Genomic DNA, 17,500 nt, shown 5'->3' on the forward strand with positions numbered 1-17,500 from the left:
GTAGCTGCTGCTATAGAAACAGATAATGATCCTAATAAACCCCAGGAAGAGTAGCTGCTGCTTTAGAAACAGATAATGATCATAATAAACCCCAGGAAGAGTAGCTGCTGCTATAGAAACAGATAATGATCCTAATAAACCCCAGGAAGAGTTGCTGCTGCTATAGAAACAGATAATGACCCTAATAAACCCCAGGAAGAGCAGCTGCTGCTATAGAAACAGATAATGATCCTAATAAACCCCAGGAAGAGTAGCTGCTGCTATAGAAACAGATAATGATCCTAATAAACCCCAGGAAGAGTAGCTGCTGCTGTAGAAACAGATAATGATCATATTAAACCCCAGGAAGAGTAGCTGCTGCTATAGAAACAGATAATGATCCTAATAAACCCCAGGAAGAGTAGCTGCTGCTATAGAAACAGATAATGATCCTAATAAACCCCAGGAAGAGTAGCTGCTGCTATAGAAACAGATAATGATCCTAATAAACCCCAGGAAGAGTAGCTGCTGCTGTAGAAACAGATAATGATCCTAATAAACCCCAGGAAGAGTAGCTGCTGCTGTAGAAACAGATAATGATCCTAATAAACCCCAGGAAGAGTAGCTGCTGCTATAGAAACAGATCATGATCCTAATAAACCCCAGGAAGAGTAGCTGCTGCTGTAGAAACAGATAATGATCCTAATAAACCCCAGGAAGAGTAGCTGCTGCTGTAGAAACAGATAATGATCCTAATAAACCCCAGGAAGAGTAGCTGCTGCTATAGAAACAGATAATGATCCTAATAAACCCCAGGAAGAGTAGCTGCTGCTATAGAAACAGATAATGAGATCCTAATAAACCCCAGGAAGAGTAGCTGCTACTATAGAAACAGATAATGATCCTAATAAACCTCAGGAACAGTTGCTGCTGCTATAGAAACAGATAATGATCCTAATAAACCCCAGGAAGAGTAGCTGCTGCTATAGAAACAGATAATGATCCTAATAAACCCCAGGAAGAGTAGCTGCTGCTATAGAAACAGATAATGAGATCCTAATAAACCCCAGGAAGAGTAGCTGCTACTATAGAAACAGATAATGATCCTAATAAACCTCAGGAACAGTTGCTGCTGCTATAGAAACAGATAATGATCCTAATAAACCCCAGGAAGAGTAGCTGCTGCTATAGAAACAGATAATGATCCTAATAAACCCCAGGAAGAGTAGCTGCTGCTTTAGAAACAGATAATGATCCTAATAATCTCCAGGAAGAGTAGCTGCTGCTATAGAAACAGATAATGATCCTAATAAACTCCAGGAAGAGTAGCTGCTGCTATAGAAACAGATAATGGGTGTCCTAATAAACCCCAGGAAGAGTAGCTGCTGCTATAGAAACAGATAATGATCCTAATAAACCCCAGGAAGAGTAGCTGCTATAGAAACAGATAATGGGTGTCCTAATAAACCCCAGGAAGAGTAGCTGCTGCTATAGAAATAGATAATGATCCTAATAAACCCCAGGAAGAGTAGCTGCTGCTATAGAAACAGATAATGATCCTAATAAACCCCAGGAAGAGTTGCTGCTGCTATAGAAACAGATAATGATCCTAATAAACCCCAGGAAGAGCAGCTGCTGCTATAGAAACAGATAATGATCCTAATAAACCCCAGGAAGAGTAGCTGCTGCTATAGAAACAGATAATGATCCTAATAAACCCCAGGAAGAGTAGCTGCTGCTGTAGAAACAGATAATGATCATATTAAACCCCAGGAAGAGTAGCTGCTGCTATAGAAACAGATAATGATCCTAATAAACCCCAGGAAGAGTAGCTGCTGCTATAGAAACAGATAATGATCCTAATAAACCCCAGGAAGAGTAGCTGCTGCTATAGAAACAGATAATGATCCTAATAAACCCCAGGAAGAGTAGCTGCTGCTGTAGAAACAGATAATGATCCTAATAAACCCCAGGAAGAGTAGCTGCTGCTGTAGAAACAGATAATGATCCTAATAAACCCCAGGAAGAGTAGCTGCTGCTATAGAAACAGATCATGATCCTAATAAACCCCAGGAAGAGTAGCTGCTGCTGTAGAAACAGATAATGATCCTAATAAACCCCAGGAAGAGTAGCTGCTGCTGTAGAAACAGATAATGATCCTAATAAACCCCAGGAAGAGTAGCTGCTGCTATAGAAACAGATAATGATCCTAATAAACCCCAGGAAGAGTAGCTGCTGCTATAGAAACAGATAATGAGATCCTAATAAACCCCAGGAAGAGTAGCTGCTACTATAGAAACAGATAATGATCCTAATAAACCTCAGGAACAGTTGCTGCTGCTATAGAAACAGATAATGATCCTAATAAACCCCAGGAAGAGTAGCTGCTGCTATAGAAACAGATAATGATCCTAATAAACCCCAGGAAGAGTAGCTGCTGCTTTAGAAACAGATAATGATCCTAATAATCTCCAGGAAGAGTAGCTGCTGCTATAGAAACAGATAATGATCCTAATAAACTCCAGGAAGAGTAGCTGCTGCTATAGAAACAGATAATGGGTGTCCTAATAAACCCCAGGAAGAGTAGCTGCTGCTATAGAAACAGATAATGATCCTAATAAACCCCAGGAAGAGTAGCTGCTGCTTTAGAAACAGATAATGATCCTAATAAACCCCAGGAAGAGTAGCTGCTGCTATAGAAACAGATAATGATCCTAATAAACCCCAGGAAGAGTTGCTGCTGCTATAGAAATAGATAATGATCCTAATAAACCCCAGGAAGAGCAGCTGCTGCTATAGAAACAGATAATGATCCTAATAAACCCCAGGAAGAGTAGCTGCTGCTTTAGAAACAGATCATGATCCTAATAAACCCCAGGAAGAGTAGCTGCTGCTATAGAAACAGATAATGATCATAATAAGCCCCAGGAAGAGTAGCTGCTGCTTTAGAAACAGATAATGATCCTAATAAACCCCAGGAAGAGTAGCTGCTGCTATAGAAACAGATAATGATCCTAATAAACCCCAGGAAGAGTAGCTGCTGCTATAGAAACAGATAATGAGATCCTAATAAACCCCAGGAAGAGTAGCTGCTACTATAGAAACAGATAATGATCCTAATAAACCTCAGGAACAGTTGCTGCTGCTATAGAAACAGATAATGATCCTAATAAACCCCAGGAAGAGTAGCTGCTGCTATAGAAACAGATAATGATCCTAATAAACCCCAGGAAGAGTAGCTGCTGCTTTAGAAACAGATAATGATCCTAATAATCTCCAGGAAGAGTAGCTGCTGCTATAGAAACAGATAATGATCCTAATAAACTCCAGGAAGAGTAGCTGCTGCTATAGAAACAGATAATGGGTGTCCTAATTAACCCCAGGAAGAGTAGCTGCTGCTATAGAAACAGATAATGATCCTAATAAACCCCAGGAAGAGTAGCTGCTGCTTTAGAAACAGATAATGATCCTAATAAACCCCAGGAAGAGTAGCTGCTGCTATAGAAACAGATAATGATCCTAATAAACCCCAGGAAGAGTTGCTGCTGCTATAGAAACAGATAATGATCCTAATAAACCCCAGGAAGAGCAGCTGCTGCTATAGAAACAGATAATGATCCTAATAAACCCCAGGAAGAGTAGCTGCTGCTTTAGAAACAGATCATGATCCTAATAAACCCCAGGAAGAGTAGCTGCTGCTATAGAAACAGATAATGATCATAATAAGCCCCAGGAAGAGTAGCTGCTGCTTTAGAAACAGATAATGATCCTAATAAACCCCAGGAAGAGTAGCTGCTGCTATAGAAACAGATAATGATCCTAATAAATCCCAGGAAGAGTAGCTGCTGCTGTAGAAACAGATAATGATCATATTAAACCCCAGGAAGAGTAGCTGCTGCTATAGAAACAGATAATGATCCTAATAAACCCCAGGAAGAGAAGCTGCTGCTATAGAAACAGATAATGATCCTAATAAACCCCAGGAAGAGAAGCTGCTGCTATAGAAACAGATAATGATCCTAATAAATCCCAGGAAGAGTAGCTGCTGCTGTAGAAACAGATAATGATCATATTAAACCCCAGGAAGAGTAGCTGCTGCTATAGAAACAGATAATGATCCTAATAAACCCCAGGAAGAGAAGCTGCTGCTATAGAAACAGATAATGATCCTAATAAACCCCAGGAAGAGAAGCTGCTGCTATAGAAACAGATAATGATCCTAATAAACCCCAGGAAGAGTAGCTGCTGCTATAGAAACAGATAATGATCCTAATAAACCCCAGGAAGAGTAGCTGCTGCTGTAGAAACAGATAATGATCCTAATAAACCCCAGGAAGAGTAGCTGCTGCTATAGAAACAGATAATGATCCTAATAAACCCCAGGAAGAGTAGCTGCTGCTATAGAAACAGATAATGATCCTAATAAACCCCAGGAAGAGTAGCTGCTGCTATAGAAACAGATAATGATCCTAATAAACCCCAGGAAGAGAAGCTGCTGCTATAGAGACAGATAATGATCCTAATAAACCCCAGGAAGAGTAGCTGCTGCTATAGAAACAGATAATGATCCTAATAAACCCCAGGAAGAGTAGCTGCTGCTATAGAGACAGATAGTGATCATAATAAACCCCAGGAAGAGTAGCTGCTCCTATAGAAACAGATAATGATCCTAATAAACCCCAGGAAGAGTAGCTGCTGCTTTAGAAACAGATAATGATCCTAATAAACCCCAGGAAGAGTAGCTGCTGCTATAGAAACAGATTATGATCCTAATAAACCCCAGGAAGAGTAGCTGCTGCTTTAGAAACAGATAATGATCCTAATAAACCCCAGGAAGAGTAGCTGCTGCTATAGAAACAGATAATGATCCTAATAAATCCCAGGAAGAGTAGCTGCTGCTATAGAAACAGATAATGATCCTAATAAACCCCAGGAAGAGTAGCTGCTGCTATAGAAACAGATAATGATCCTAATAAACCCCAGGAAGAGTAGCTGCTGCTATAGAAACAGATAATGATCCTAATAAACCCCAGGAAGAGAAGCTGCTGCTATAGAGACAGATAATGATCCTAATAAACCCCAGGAAGAGTAGCTGCTGCTATAGAAACAGATAATGATCCTAATAAACCCCAGGAAGAGTAGCTGCTGCTATAGAGACAGATAGTGATCATAATAAACCCCAGGAAGAGTAGCTGCTCCTATAGAAACAGATAATGATCCTAATAAACCCCAGGAAGAGTAGCTGCTGCTTTAGAAACAGATAATGATCCTAATAAACCCCAGGAAGAGTAGCTGCTGCTATAGAAACAGATTATGATCCTAATAAACCCCAGGAAGAGTAGCTGCTGCTTTAGAAACAGATAATGATCCTAATAAACCCCAGGAAGAGTAGCTGCTGCTATAGAAACAGATAATGATCCTAATAAATCCCAGGAAGAGTAGCTGCTGCTGTAGAAACAGATAATGATCATATTAAACCCCAGGAAGAGTAGCTGCTGCTATAGAAACAGATAATGATCCTAATAAACCCCAGGAAGAGTAGCTGCTGCTATAGAAACAGATAATGGGTGTCCTAATTAACCCCAGGAAGAGTAGCTGCTGCTATAGAAACAGATAATGATCCTAATAAACCCCAGGAAGAGTAGCTGCTGCTTTAGAAACAGATAATGATCCTAATAAACCCCAGGAAGAGTAGCTGCTGCTATAGAAACAGATAATGATCCTAATAAACCCCAGGAAGAGTTGCTGCTGCTATAGAAACAGATAATGATCCTAATAAACCCCAGGAAGAGCAGCTGCTGCTATAGAAACAGATAATGATCCTAATAAACCCCAGGAAGAGTAGCTGCTGCTTTAGAAACAGATCATGATCCTAATAAACCCCAGGAAGAGTAGCTGCTGCTATAGAAACAGATAATGATCATAATAAGCCCCAGGAAGAGTAGCTGCTGCTTTAGAAACAGATAATGATCCTAATAAACCCCAGGAAGAGTAGCTGCTGCTATAGAAACAGATAATGATCCTAATAAATCCCAGGAAGAGTAGCTGCTGCTGTAGAAACAGATAATGATCATATTAAACCCCAGGAAGAGTAGCTGCTGCTATAGAAACAGATAATGATCCTAATAAACCCCAGGAAGAGAAGCTGCTGCTATAGAAACAGATAATGATCCTAATAAACCCCAGGAAGAGAAGCTGCTGCTATAGAAACAGATAATGATCCTAATAAATCCCAGGAAGAGTAGCTGCTGCTGTAGAAACAGATAATGATCATATTAAACCCCAGGAAGAGTAGCTGCTGCTATAGAAACAGATAATGATCCTAATAAACCCCAGGAAGAGAAGCTGCTGCTATAGAAACAGATAATGATCCTAATAAACCCCAGGAAGAGAAGCTGCTGCTATAGAAACAGATAATGATCCTAATAAACCCCAGGAAGAGTAGCTGCTGCTATAGAAACAGATAATGATCCTAATAAACCCCAGGAAGAGTAGCTGCTGCTGTAGAAACAGATAATGATCCTAATAAACCCCAGGAAGAGTAGCTGCTGCTATAGAAACAGATAATGATCCTAATAAACCCCAGGAAGAGTAGCTGCTGCTATAGAAACAGATAATGATCCTAATAAACCCCAGGAAGAGTAGCTGCTGCTATAGAAACAGATAATGATCCTAATAAACCCCAGGAAGAGAAGCTGCTGCTATAGAGACAGATAATGATCCTAATAAACCCCAGGAAGAGTAGCTGCTGCTATAGAAACAGATAATGATCCTAATAAACCCCAGGAAGAGTAGCTGCTGCTATAGAGACAGATAGTGATCATAATAAACCCCAGGAAGAGTAGCTGCTCCTATAGAAACAGATAATGATCCTAATAAACCCCAGGAAGAGTAGCTGCTGCTTTAGAAACAGATAATGATCCTAATAAACCCCAGGAAGAGTAGCTGCTGCTATAGAAACAGATTATGATCCTAATAAACCCCAGGAAGAGTAGCTGCTGCTTTAGAAACAGATAATGATCCTAATAAACCCCAGGAAGAGTAGCTGCTGCTTTAGAAACAGATAATGATCCTAATAAACCCCAGGAAGAGTAGCTGCTGCTATAGAAACAGATAATGATCCTAATAAATCCCAGGAAGAGTAGCTGCTGCTGTAGAAACAGATAATGATCATATTAAACCCCAGGAAGAGTAGCTGCTGCTATAGAAACAGATAATGATCCTAATAAACCCCAGGAAGAGTAGCTGCTGCTATAGAAACAGATAATGATCCTAATAAACCCCAGGAAGAGTAGCTGCTGCTGTAGAAACAGATAATGATCATATTAAACCCCAGGAAGAGTAGCTGCTGCTATAGAAACAGATAATGATCCTAATAAACCCCAGGAAGAGTAGCTGCTGCTATAGAAACAGATAATGATCCTAATAAACCCCAGGAAGAGTAGCTGCTGCTATAGAAACAGATAATGATCCTAATAAACCCCAGGAAGAGTAGCTGCTGCTGTAGAAACAGATAATGATCCTAATAAACCCCAGGAAGAGTAGCTGCTGCTGTAGAAACAGATAATGATCCTAATAAACCCCAGGAAGAGTAGCTGCTGCTATAGAAACAGATAATGATCCTAATAAACCCCAGGAAGAGTAGCTGCTGCTATAGAAACAGATAATGATCCTAATAAACCCCAGGAAGAGTAGCTGCTGCTGTAGAAACAGATAATGATCCTAATAAACCCCAGGAAGAGTAGCTGCTGCTATAGAAACAGATAATGATCCTAATAAACCCCAGGAAGAGCAGCTGCTGCTATAGAAACAGATAATGATCCTAATAAACCCCAGGAAGAGTAGCTGCTGCTTTAGAAACAGATCATGATCCTAATAAACCCCAGGAAGAGTAGCTGCTGCTATAGAAACAGATAATGATCATAATAAGCCCCAGGAAGAGTAGCTGCTGCTTTAGAAACAGATAATGATCCTAATAAACCCCAGGAAGAGTAGCTGCTGCTATAGAAACAGATAATGATCCTAATAAATCCCAGGAAGAGTAGCTGCTGCTGTAGAAACAGATAATGATCATATTAAACCCCAGGAAGAGTAGCTGCTGCTATAGAAACAGATAATGATCCTAATAAACCCCAGGAAGAGAAGCTGCTGCTATAGAAACAGATAATGATCCTAATAAACCCCAGGAAGAGAAGCTGCTGCTATAGAAACAGATAATGATCCTAATAAATCCCAGGAAGAGTAGCTGCTGCTGTAGAAACAGATAATGATCATATTAAACCCCAGGAAGAGTAGCTGCTGCTATAGAAACAGATAATGATCCTAATAAACCCCAGGAAGAGAAGCTGCTGCTATAGAAACAGATAATGATCCTAATAAACCCCAGGAAGAGAAGCTGCTGCTATAGAAACAGATAATGATCCTAATAAACCCCAGGAAGAGTAGCTGCTGCTATAGAAACAGATAATGATCCTAATAAACCCCAGGAAGAGTAGCTGCTGCTGTAGAAACAGATAATGATCCTAATAAACCCCAGGAAGAGTAGCTGCTGCTATAGAAACAGATAATGATCCTAATAAACCCCAGGAAGAGTAGCTGCTGCTATAGAAACAGATAATGATCCTAATAAACCCCAGGAAGAGTAGCTGCTGCTATAGAAACAGATAATGATCCTAATAAACCCCAGGAAGAGAAGCTGCTGCTATAGAGACAGATAATGATCCTAATAAACCCCAGGAAGAGTAGCTGCTGCTATAGAAACAGATAATGATCCTAATAAACCCCAGGAAGAGTAGCTGCTGCTATAGAGACAGATAGTGATCATAATAAACCCCAGGAAGAGTAGCTGCTCCTATAGAAACAGATAATGATCCTAATAAACCCCAGGAAGAGTAGCTGCTGCTTTAGAAACAGATAATGATCCTAATAAACCCCAGGAAGAGTAGCTGCTGCTATAGAAACAGATTATGATCCTAATAAACCCCAGGAAGAGTAGCTGCTGCTTTAGAAACAGATAATGATCCTAATAAACCCCAGGAAGAGTAGCTGCTGCTTTAGAAACAGATAATGATCCTAATAAACCCCAGGAAGAGTAGCTGCTGCTATAGAAACAGATAATGATCCTAATAAATCCCAGGAAGAGTAGCTGCTGCTGTAGAAACAGATAATGATCATATTAAACCCCAGGAAGAGTAGCTGCTGCTATAGAAACAGATAATGATCCTAATAAACCCCAGGAAGAGTAGCTGCTGCTATAGAAACAGATAATGATCCTAATAAACCCCAGGAAGAGTAGCTGCTGCTGTAGAAACAGATAATGATCATATTAAACCCCAGGAAGAGTAGCTGCTGCTATAGAAACAGATAATGATCCTAATAAACCCCAGGAAGAGTAGCTGCTGCTATAGAAACAGATAATGATCCTAATAAACCCCAGGAAGAGTAGCTGCTGCTATAGAAACAGATAATGATCCTAATAAACCCCAGGAAGAGTAGCTGCTGCTGTAGAAACAGATAATGATCCTAATAAACCCCAGGAAGAGTAGCTGCTGCTGTAGAAACAGATAATGATCCTAATAAACCCCAGGAAGAGTAGCTGCTGCTATAGAAACAGATAATGATCCTAATAAACCCCAGGAAGAGTAGCTGCTGCTATAGAAACAGATAATGATCCTAATAAACCCCAGGAAGAGTAGCTGCTGCTGTAGAAACAGATAATGATCCTAATAAACCCCAGGAAGAGTAGCTGCTGCTGTAGAAACAGATAATGATCCTAATAAACCCCAGGAAGAGTAGCTGCTGCTGTAGAAACAGATAATGATCCTAATAAACCCCAGGAAGAGTAGCTGCTGCTGTAGAAACAGATAATGATCCTAATAAACCCCAGGAAGAGTAGCTGCTGCTGTAGAAACAGATAATGATCCTAATAAACCCCAGGAAGAGTAGCTGCTGCTATAGAAACAGATAATGGGATCCTAATAAACCCCAGGAAGAGTAGCTGCTACTATAGAAACAGATAATGATCCTAATAAACCCCAGGAAGAGTAGCTGCTGCTATAGAAACAGATAATGATCCTAATAAACCCCAGGAAGAGTAGCTGCTGCTTTAGAAACAGATAATGATCCTAATAAACCCCAGGAAGAGTAGTTGCTGCTATAGAAACAGATAATGATCCTAATAAACCCCAGGAAGAGTAGCTGCTGCTTTAGAAACAGATAATGATCATAAGAAACCCCAGGAAGAGTAGCTGCTGCTTTAGAAACAGATAATGATCCTAATAAACCCCAGGAAGAGTAGCTGCTGCTATAGAAACAGATAATGATCCTAATAAATCCCAGGAAGAGTAGCTGCTGCTGTAGAAACAGATAATGATCATATTAAACCCCAGGAAGAGTAGCTGCTGCTATAGAAACAGATAATGATCCTAATAAACCCCAGGAAGAGTAGCTGCTGCTATAGAAACAGATAATGATCCTAATAAACCCCAGGAAGAGTAGCTGCTGCTGTAGAAACAGATAATGATCATATTAAACCCCAGGAAGAGTAGCTGCTGCTATAGAAACAGATAATGATCCTAATAAACCCCAGGAAGAGTAGCTGCTGCTATAGAAACAGATAATGATCCTAATAAACCCCAGGAAGAGTAGCTGCTGCTATAGAAACAGATAATGATCCTAATAAACCCCAGGAAGAGTAGCTGCTGCTGTAGAAACAGATAATGATCATATTAAACCCCAGGAAGAGTAGCTGCTGCTATAGAAACAGATAATGATCCTAATAAACCCCAGGAAGAGTAGCTGCTGCTATAGAAACAGATAATGATCCTAATAAACCCCAGGAAGAGTAGCTGCTGCTATAGAAACAGATAATGATCCTAATAAACCCCAGGAAGAGAAGCTGCTGCTGTAGAAACAGATAATGATCCTAATAAACCCCAGGAAGAGTAGCTGCTGCTGTAGAAACAGATAATGATCCTAATAAACCCCAGGAAGAGTAGCTGCTGCTATAGAAACAGATAATGATCCTAATAAACCCCAGGAAGAGTAGCTGCTGCTATAGAAACAGATAATGATCCTAATAAACCCCAGGAAGAGTAGCTGCTGCTATAGAAACAGATAATGATCCTAATAAACCCCAGGAAGAGTAGCTGCTGCTTTAGAAACAGATAATGATCCTAATAAACCCCAGGAAGAGTAGCTGCTGCTATAGAACCAGATAATGATCCTAATAAACCCCAGGAAGAGTAGCTGCTGCTTTAGAAACAGATAATGATCCTAATAAACCCCAGGAAGAGTAGCTGCTGCTTTAGAAACAGATAATGATCCTAATAAACCCCAGGAAGAGTAGCTGCTGCTATAGAAACAGATAATGATCCTAATAAATCCCAGGAAGAGTAGCTGCTGCTGTAGAAACAGATAATGATCATATTAAACCCCAGGAAGAGTAGCTGCTGCTATAGAAACAGATAATGATCCTTATAAACCCCAGGAAGAGTAGCTGCTGCTATAGAAACAGATAATGATCCTAATAAACCCCAGGAAGAGTAGCTGCTGCTGTAGAAACAGATAATGATCATATTAAACCCCAGGAAGAGTAGCTGCTGCTATAGAAACAGATAATGATCCTAATAAACCCCAGGAAGAGTAGCTGCTGCTATAGAAACAGATAATGATCCTAATAAACCCCAGGAAGAGTAGCTGCTGCTATAGAAACAGATAATGATCCTAATAAACCCCAGGAAGAGTAGCTGCTGCTGTAGAAACAGATAATGATCCTAATAAACCCCAGGAAGAGTAGCTGCTGCTGTAGAAACAGATAATGATCCTAATAAACCCCAGGAAGAGTAGCTGCTGCTATAGAAACAGATAATGATCCTAATAAACCCCAGGAAGAGTAGCTGCTGCTATAGAAACAGATAATGATCCTAATAAACCCCAGGAAGAGTAGCTGCTGCTGTAGAAACAGATAATGATCCTAATAAACCCCAGGAAGAGTAGCTGCTGCTGTAGAAACAGATAATGATCCTAATAAACCCCAGGAAGAGTAGCTGCTGCTATAGAAACAGATAATGGGATCCTAATAAACCCCAGGAAGAGTAGCTGCTACTATAGAAACAGATAATGATCCTAATAAACCTCAGGAACAGTTGCTGCTGCTATAGAAACAGATAATGATCCTAATAAACCCCAGGAAGAGTAGCTGCTGCTATAGAAACAGATAATGATCCTAATAAACCCCAGGAAGAGTAGCTGCTGCTTTAGAAACAGATAATGATCCTAATAATCTCCAGGAAGAGTAGCTGCTGCTATAGAAACAGATAATGATCCTAATAAACTCCAGGAAGAGTAGCTGCTGCTATAGAAACAGATAATGGGTGTCCTAATAAACCCCAGGAAGAGTAGCTGCTGCTATAGAAACAGATAATGATCCTAATAAACCCCAGGAAGAGTAGCTGCTATAGAAACAGATAATGGGTGTCCTAATAAACCCCAGGAAGAGTAGCTGCTGCTATAGAAACAGATAATGATCATATTAAACCCCAGGAAGAGTAGCTGCTGCTATAGAAACAGATAATGATCCTAATAAACTCCAGGAAGAGTAGCTGCTGCTATAGAAACATATAATGATCCTAATAAACCCCAGGAAGAGTAGCTGCTGCTATAGAAACAGATAACGATCATAATATACCCCAGGAAGAGTAGCTGCTGCTATAGAAACAGATAACGATCATAATAAACCCCAGGAAGAGTAGCTGCTGCTATAGAAACAGATAATGGGATCCTAATAAACCCCTGGAAGAGTAGCTGCTGCTGTAGAAACAGATAATGATCCTAATAAACCCCAGGAAGAGTAGCTGCTGCTATAGAAACAGATAATGATCCTAATAAACCCCAGGAAGAGTAGCTGCTGTTATAGAAACAGATAATGATCCTAATAAACCCCAGGAAGAGAAGCTGCTGCTATAGAAACAGATAATGATCATAATAAACCCCAGGAAGAGTAGCTGCTGCTATAGAAACAGATAATGATCCTAATAAACCCCAGGAAGAGAAGCTGCTGCTATAGAAACAGATAACGATCATAATAAACCCCAGGAAGAGTAGCTGCTGCTATAGAAACAGATAATGATCCTAATAAACCCCAGGAAGAGAAGCTGCTGCTATAGAAACAGATAACGATCATAATATACCCCAGGAAGAGTAGCTGCTGCTATAGAAACAGATAATGATCCTAATAAACCCCAGGAAGAGTAGCTGCTGCTATAGAAACAGATAATGATCCTAATAAACCCCAGGAAGAGTTGCTGCTGCTATAGAAACAGATAATGATCCTAATAAACCCCAGGAAGAGTAGCTGCTGCTATAGAAACAGATAATGATCATAATAAACCCCAGGAAGAGTAGCTGCTGCTATAGAAACAGATAATGATCCTAATAAACCCCAGGAAGAGTAGCTGCTATAGAAACAGATAATGGGTGTCCTAATAAACCCCAGGAAGAGTAGCTGCTGCTATAGAAACAGATAATGATCCTAATAAACCCCAGGAAGAGTTGCTGCTGTTATAGAAACAGATAATGATCCTAATAAACCCCAGGAAGAGTAGCTGCTGCTATAGAAACAGATAATGATCATATTAAACCCCAGGAAGAGTAGCTGCTGCTGTAGAAACAGATAATGATCCTAATAAACCCCAGGAAGAGTAGCTGCTGTTATAGAAACAGATAATGATCCTAATAAACCCCAGGAAGAGTAGCTGCTGCTATAGAAACAGATAATGATCCTAATAAACCCCAGGAAGAGTACCTGCTGCTTTAGAAACAGATAATGATCCTAATAAACCCCAGGAAGAGTAGCTGCTGCTATAGAAACAGATAATGATCCTAATAAACCCCAGGAAGAGTAGCTGCTGCTATAGAAACAGATAATGATCCTAATAAACTACCATTACACACTGAGTGTATAAAACATGCTCTTTCCATGACATAGACTGACCCGGTGAATCAAGGTGAAAGCTATGATCCCTTATTGATTTCACTTGTTAAATCCACTTCAATCAGTGTAGATGAAAGGGGAGGAGACATGTAGATGAAAGGGGAGGAGACATGTAGATGAAGGGGAGGAGACAAGTTATAGAAGGATTTTTAAGCCTTAAGACAATTGAAACATGGATTGTGTGTGAGCCATTCAGAGGATGAATGGGCAAGACAAATGGGGTATGGTAGTAGGTGCCAAGGCACACCGGTTTGAGTGTGTCAAGAACTGCAACGCTGCTGGGTTTTTCCACACTCAACAGTTTTCCGTGTGTATCAAGAATGGTCCACCCCCCCAAAGGATATCTCCAGCCAACTTTGAAACAACTGTGCATTTGAGTCAACATGGGTCAGCATCACTGTGGAATGCTTTCGACAGTCCATGCCCTGACGAATTGAGGATGTTCTGAGGACAAAAGGGGGGTGCAACTCAATATCAGGAAGGTGTTCCTAATGTTTTGTACACTCAGTGTATATCATTCATTTAAAAGTTACAAAAAAAATGTATGTAGAAATCGCAGATTGCCCCTTTCTTAAAAAGGTAGATAGCTGACAAAACGCGATCTGATTTAAGTATTAGGCTGCGTTTACACAGGTAGCCCAAATCTGATACTCCGTGTACACCAGGCTATAGATCAATCCCTACATTCTGATACTCCGTGTACACCAGGCTATAGATCAATCCCTACGTTCTGATACTCGGTGTACACGAGGCTATAGATCAATCTATACGTTCTGATACTCGGTGTACACCAGGCTATAGATCAATCCCTACGTTCTGATACTCGGTGTACACCAGGCTATAGATCAATCTATACATTCTGATACTCGGTGTACACCAGGCTATAGATCAATCTATACGTTCTGATACTCGGTGTACACCAGGCTATAGATCAATCTATACGTTCTGATACTCGGTGTACACCAGGCTATAGATCAATCTATACGTTCTGATACTCCCTGTACACCAGGCTATAGATCAATCTATACGTTCTGATACTCGGTGTACACCAGGCTATAGATCAATCTATACGTTCTGATACTCAGTGTACACCAGGCTATAGATCAATCTATACGTTCTGATACTCAGTGTACACCAGGTTATAGATCAATCTATACGTTCTGATACTCCCTGTACACCAGGCTATAGATCAATGTATACGTTCTTTCCCCCAGGAGTCTATAGAGAGCACCAACACCACCATCGAGGACGAGGATGTCAAAGGTAGAGACACTTGTCTGTCACCTTCTCTCTCTCTCTTCATCTTTCTGTCTCTCTCTATCTTTGTCTCTGTCCCCTTCTCTCTCTATCTTTGTCTCTGTCCCCTTCTGTCTCTATCTTTGTCTGGCTACCGCCCTCTCTCTCCTTCCATCTGTCTTTCAAACCTCTCTTTTCACTCTGACCTTCAGCTACCTCCTCCTCTTCCTCCTCCTCCTCCTCCTCTTCCTCCTCCTCCTCCTCTTCCTCCTCCTCCTCCTCCTCCTCCTCTTCCTCCTCCTCCTCTTTCTCCTCCTCCTCCTCCTCTTCCTCCTCCTCCTCCTCCTCCTCTTCCTCCTCTTCCTCCTCCTCCTCCTCCTCTTCCTCCTCCTCCTCTTCCTCCTCTACCTCCTCCTCCTCTTCCTCCTCCTCTTCCTCCTCCTCCTCTTCCTCCTGATGATTGAGACTCCATATACATGATGTATTGATGTATTTATCATTAAACACACTTACCTGTTATCTTTTCTTTCTGTGAATGGAACTATTTTATACATTAACCCCCCCCCCACCCCACCCCCTACACACACACCTGCCCTCTCTGCCAGTCCTCTGTTTTGGGAACTTGGTGGGTAGTGTGTGGAGCTCTAAGGGTCGTTCCACTCAGTCCTCTGAGCCCAGGCAGACTCCCTCCTCTTCAGGACAGAGTAAGTCCCCTAGCTATGCCCCTCCCGTACCCCAGCCAGTGTCCCACTGGGTCTCTCCTCAACTACTCTGGAGAAACCAGTCCCCCTGTCCACTGTCTCCTGTGTCTCCCCTCAACCATTCCGGAGAAACCTGTCCCCCTGTCCACTGTCTCCTGTGTCTCCCCTCAACCACTGCGGAGAAACCTGTCCCCCTGTCCACTGTCTCCTGGGTCTCTCCTCAACCACTTTGGAGAAACCTGTTTCCTGGGTCTCTCCTCAACCACTCTGGAGAAACCTGTCCACTGTCTCCTGGGTCTCTCCTCAACCACTCTGGAAAAACCTGTCTCCTGGGTCTCTCCTCAACCACTGGAGAAACCTGTCCACTGTCTCCTGGGTTTCTCCTCAACCACTATGGAGAAACCTGTTTCCTGGGTCTCTCCTCAACCACTCTGGAGAAACCTGTCCACTGTCTCCTGGGTCTCTCCTCAACCACTCTGGAGAAACCTGTCCACTGTCTCCTGGGTCTCTCCTCAACCACTATGGAGAAACCTGTTTCCTGGTTCTCTCCTCAACCACTCTTGAGAAACCTATCCACTGTCTCCTGGGTCTCCCATCAACCACTTTGGAGAAACCTGTCTCCTGGGTCTCTCCTCAACCACTCTGGAGAAACCTGTCCCCTGTCCACTGTCTCCTGGGTCTCTCCTCAACCACTCTGGAGAAACCTGTCACCTGCCTCTCCTGAACCTCTCTGGAGAAACCTGTCCACTGTCTCCTGGGTTCTTTCCTCAATCACTCTGGAGAAACCTGTCCCCTGTCCACTGTCTCTCGTCAACCACTCTGGAGAAACCTGTGCCCTGTCTCCTGGGTCTCTCCTCAACCACTCAGGAGAAACCTGTCCACTGTCTCTCCTCAACCACACTGGAGAAACCTGTGTGCTGTCCACTGTCTCCAGGGTGTCTCCTCAACCACTATGGAGAAATCTATCTCCTGTCCTCTGTTTCCTGGGTCTCCCCTCAACCACTCTGGTGAACCTGTCCCCTGTCTCCTGGGTCTCTCCTCAACCACTCTGGAGAAATCTATCCCCTGTCTCCTGGGTCTCTCCTCAACCACTCTGGAGAAACCTGTCCCCTGTCCACTGTCTCCTGGGTCTCTCCTCAACCACTCTGGAGAAACCTGTCCACTGTCTCCTGGGTCTCTCCTCAACCACTCTGGAGAAACCTGTCCACTGTCCACTCTGTACTGGGTGTCCCTTCTACTCCCTCCTCATCAGGCCAGAGTAAGTCCCCTTTTGTTGGGGTAGAGATCATGACTATATCCCCGCCTCTACCTCCCGTCCCCTCTCTTTAGCCATTCTGGATAAACCTGTTCCTGTTCCTAGTCTCTGTCCCCCTCTACTTCCTCATCAGTCCAGAGTAAGTCCCCTTCTAATGGGGTGGAAACCCTGGCCATGTCACCTGTACTCCCTGAGCCTCCACCCAACCACTCTGGAGAAACCTGTCTCCTGTCCCTCTGTCATTTCCCCTGTCTCTGTCCCCCTTTCTGTGTCCCCCTGTCTCTGTCCCTGTCTCTGTCCCCCTGTCTGTCTGTGTGTCCCTGTCCCCATCTCTGT

At 42.1% G+C, this 17,500-nt stretch overlaps 1 protein-coding gene across 1 annotated transcript in view; it reads left to right on the forward strand.

Annotated features, from left to right (window-relative positions):
- The window catches only part of LOC116352972 (calcium/calmodulin-dependent protein kinase type II delta 2 chain), a gene marked incomplete in the record, with an annotated part of 70,112 nt that overhangs the window by 43,158 nt on the left and 9,454 nt on the right, over positions 1-17,500 (forward strand). Inside the window, 1 exon segment of the mRNA XM_031820613.1 lies at positions 15,187-15,235. Coding sequence (XP_031676473.1) covers positions 15,187-15,235 — 49 coding nt within the window.

The sequence above is a fragment of the Oncorhynchus kisutch genome, unplaced genomic scaffold (genome assembly GCF_002021735.2).
Source record: "Oncorhynchus kisutch isolate 150728-3 unplaced genomic scaffold, Okis_V2 scaffold3549, whole genome shotgun sequence".
In the NCBI taxonomy this organism is placed as follows: domain Eukaryota; kingdom Metazoa; phylum Chordata; class Actinopteri; order Salmoniformes; family Salmonidae; genus Oncorhynchus; species Oncorhynchus kisutch.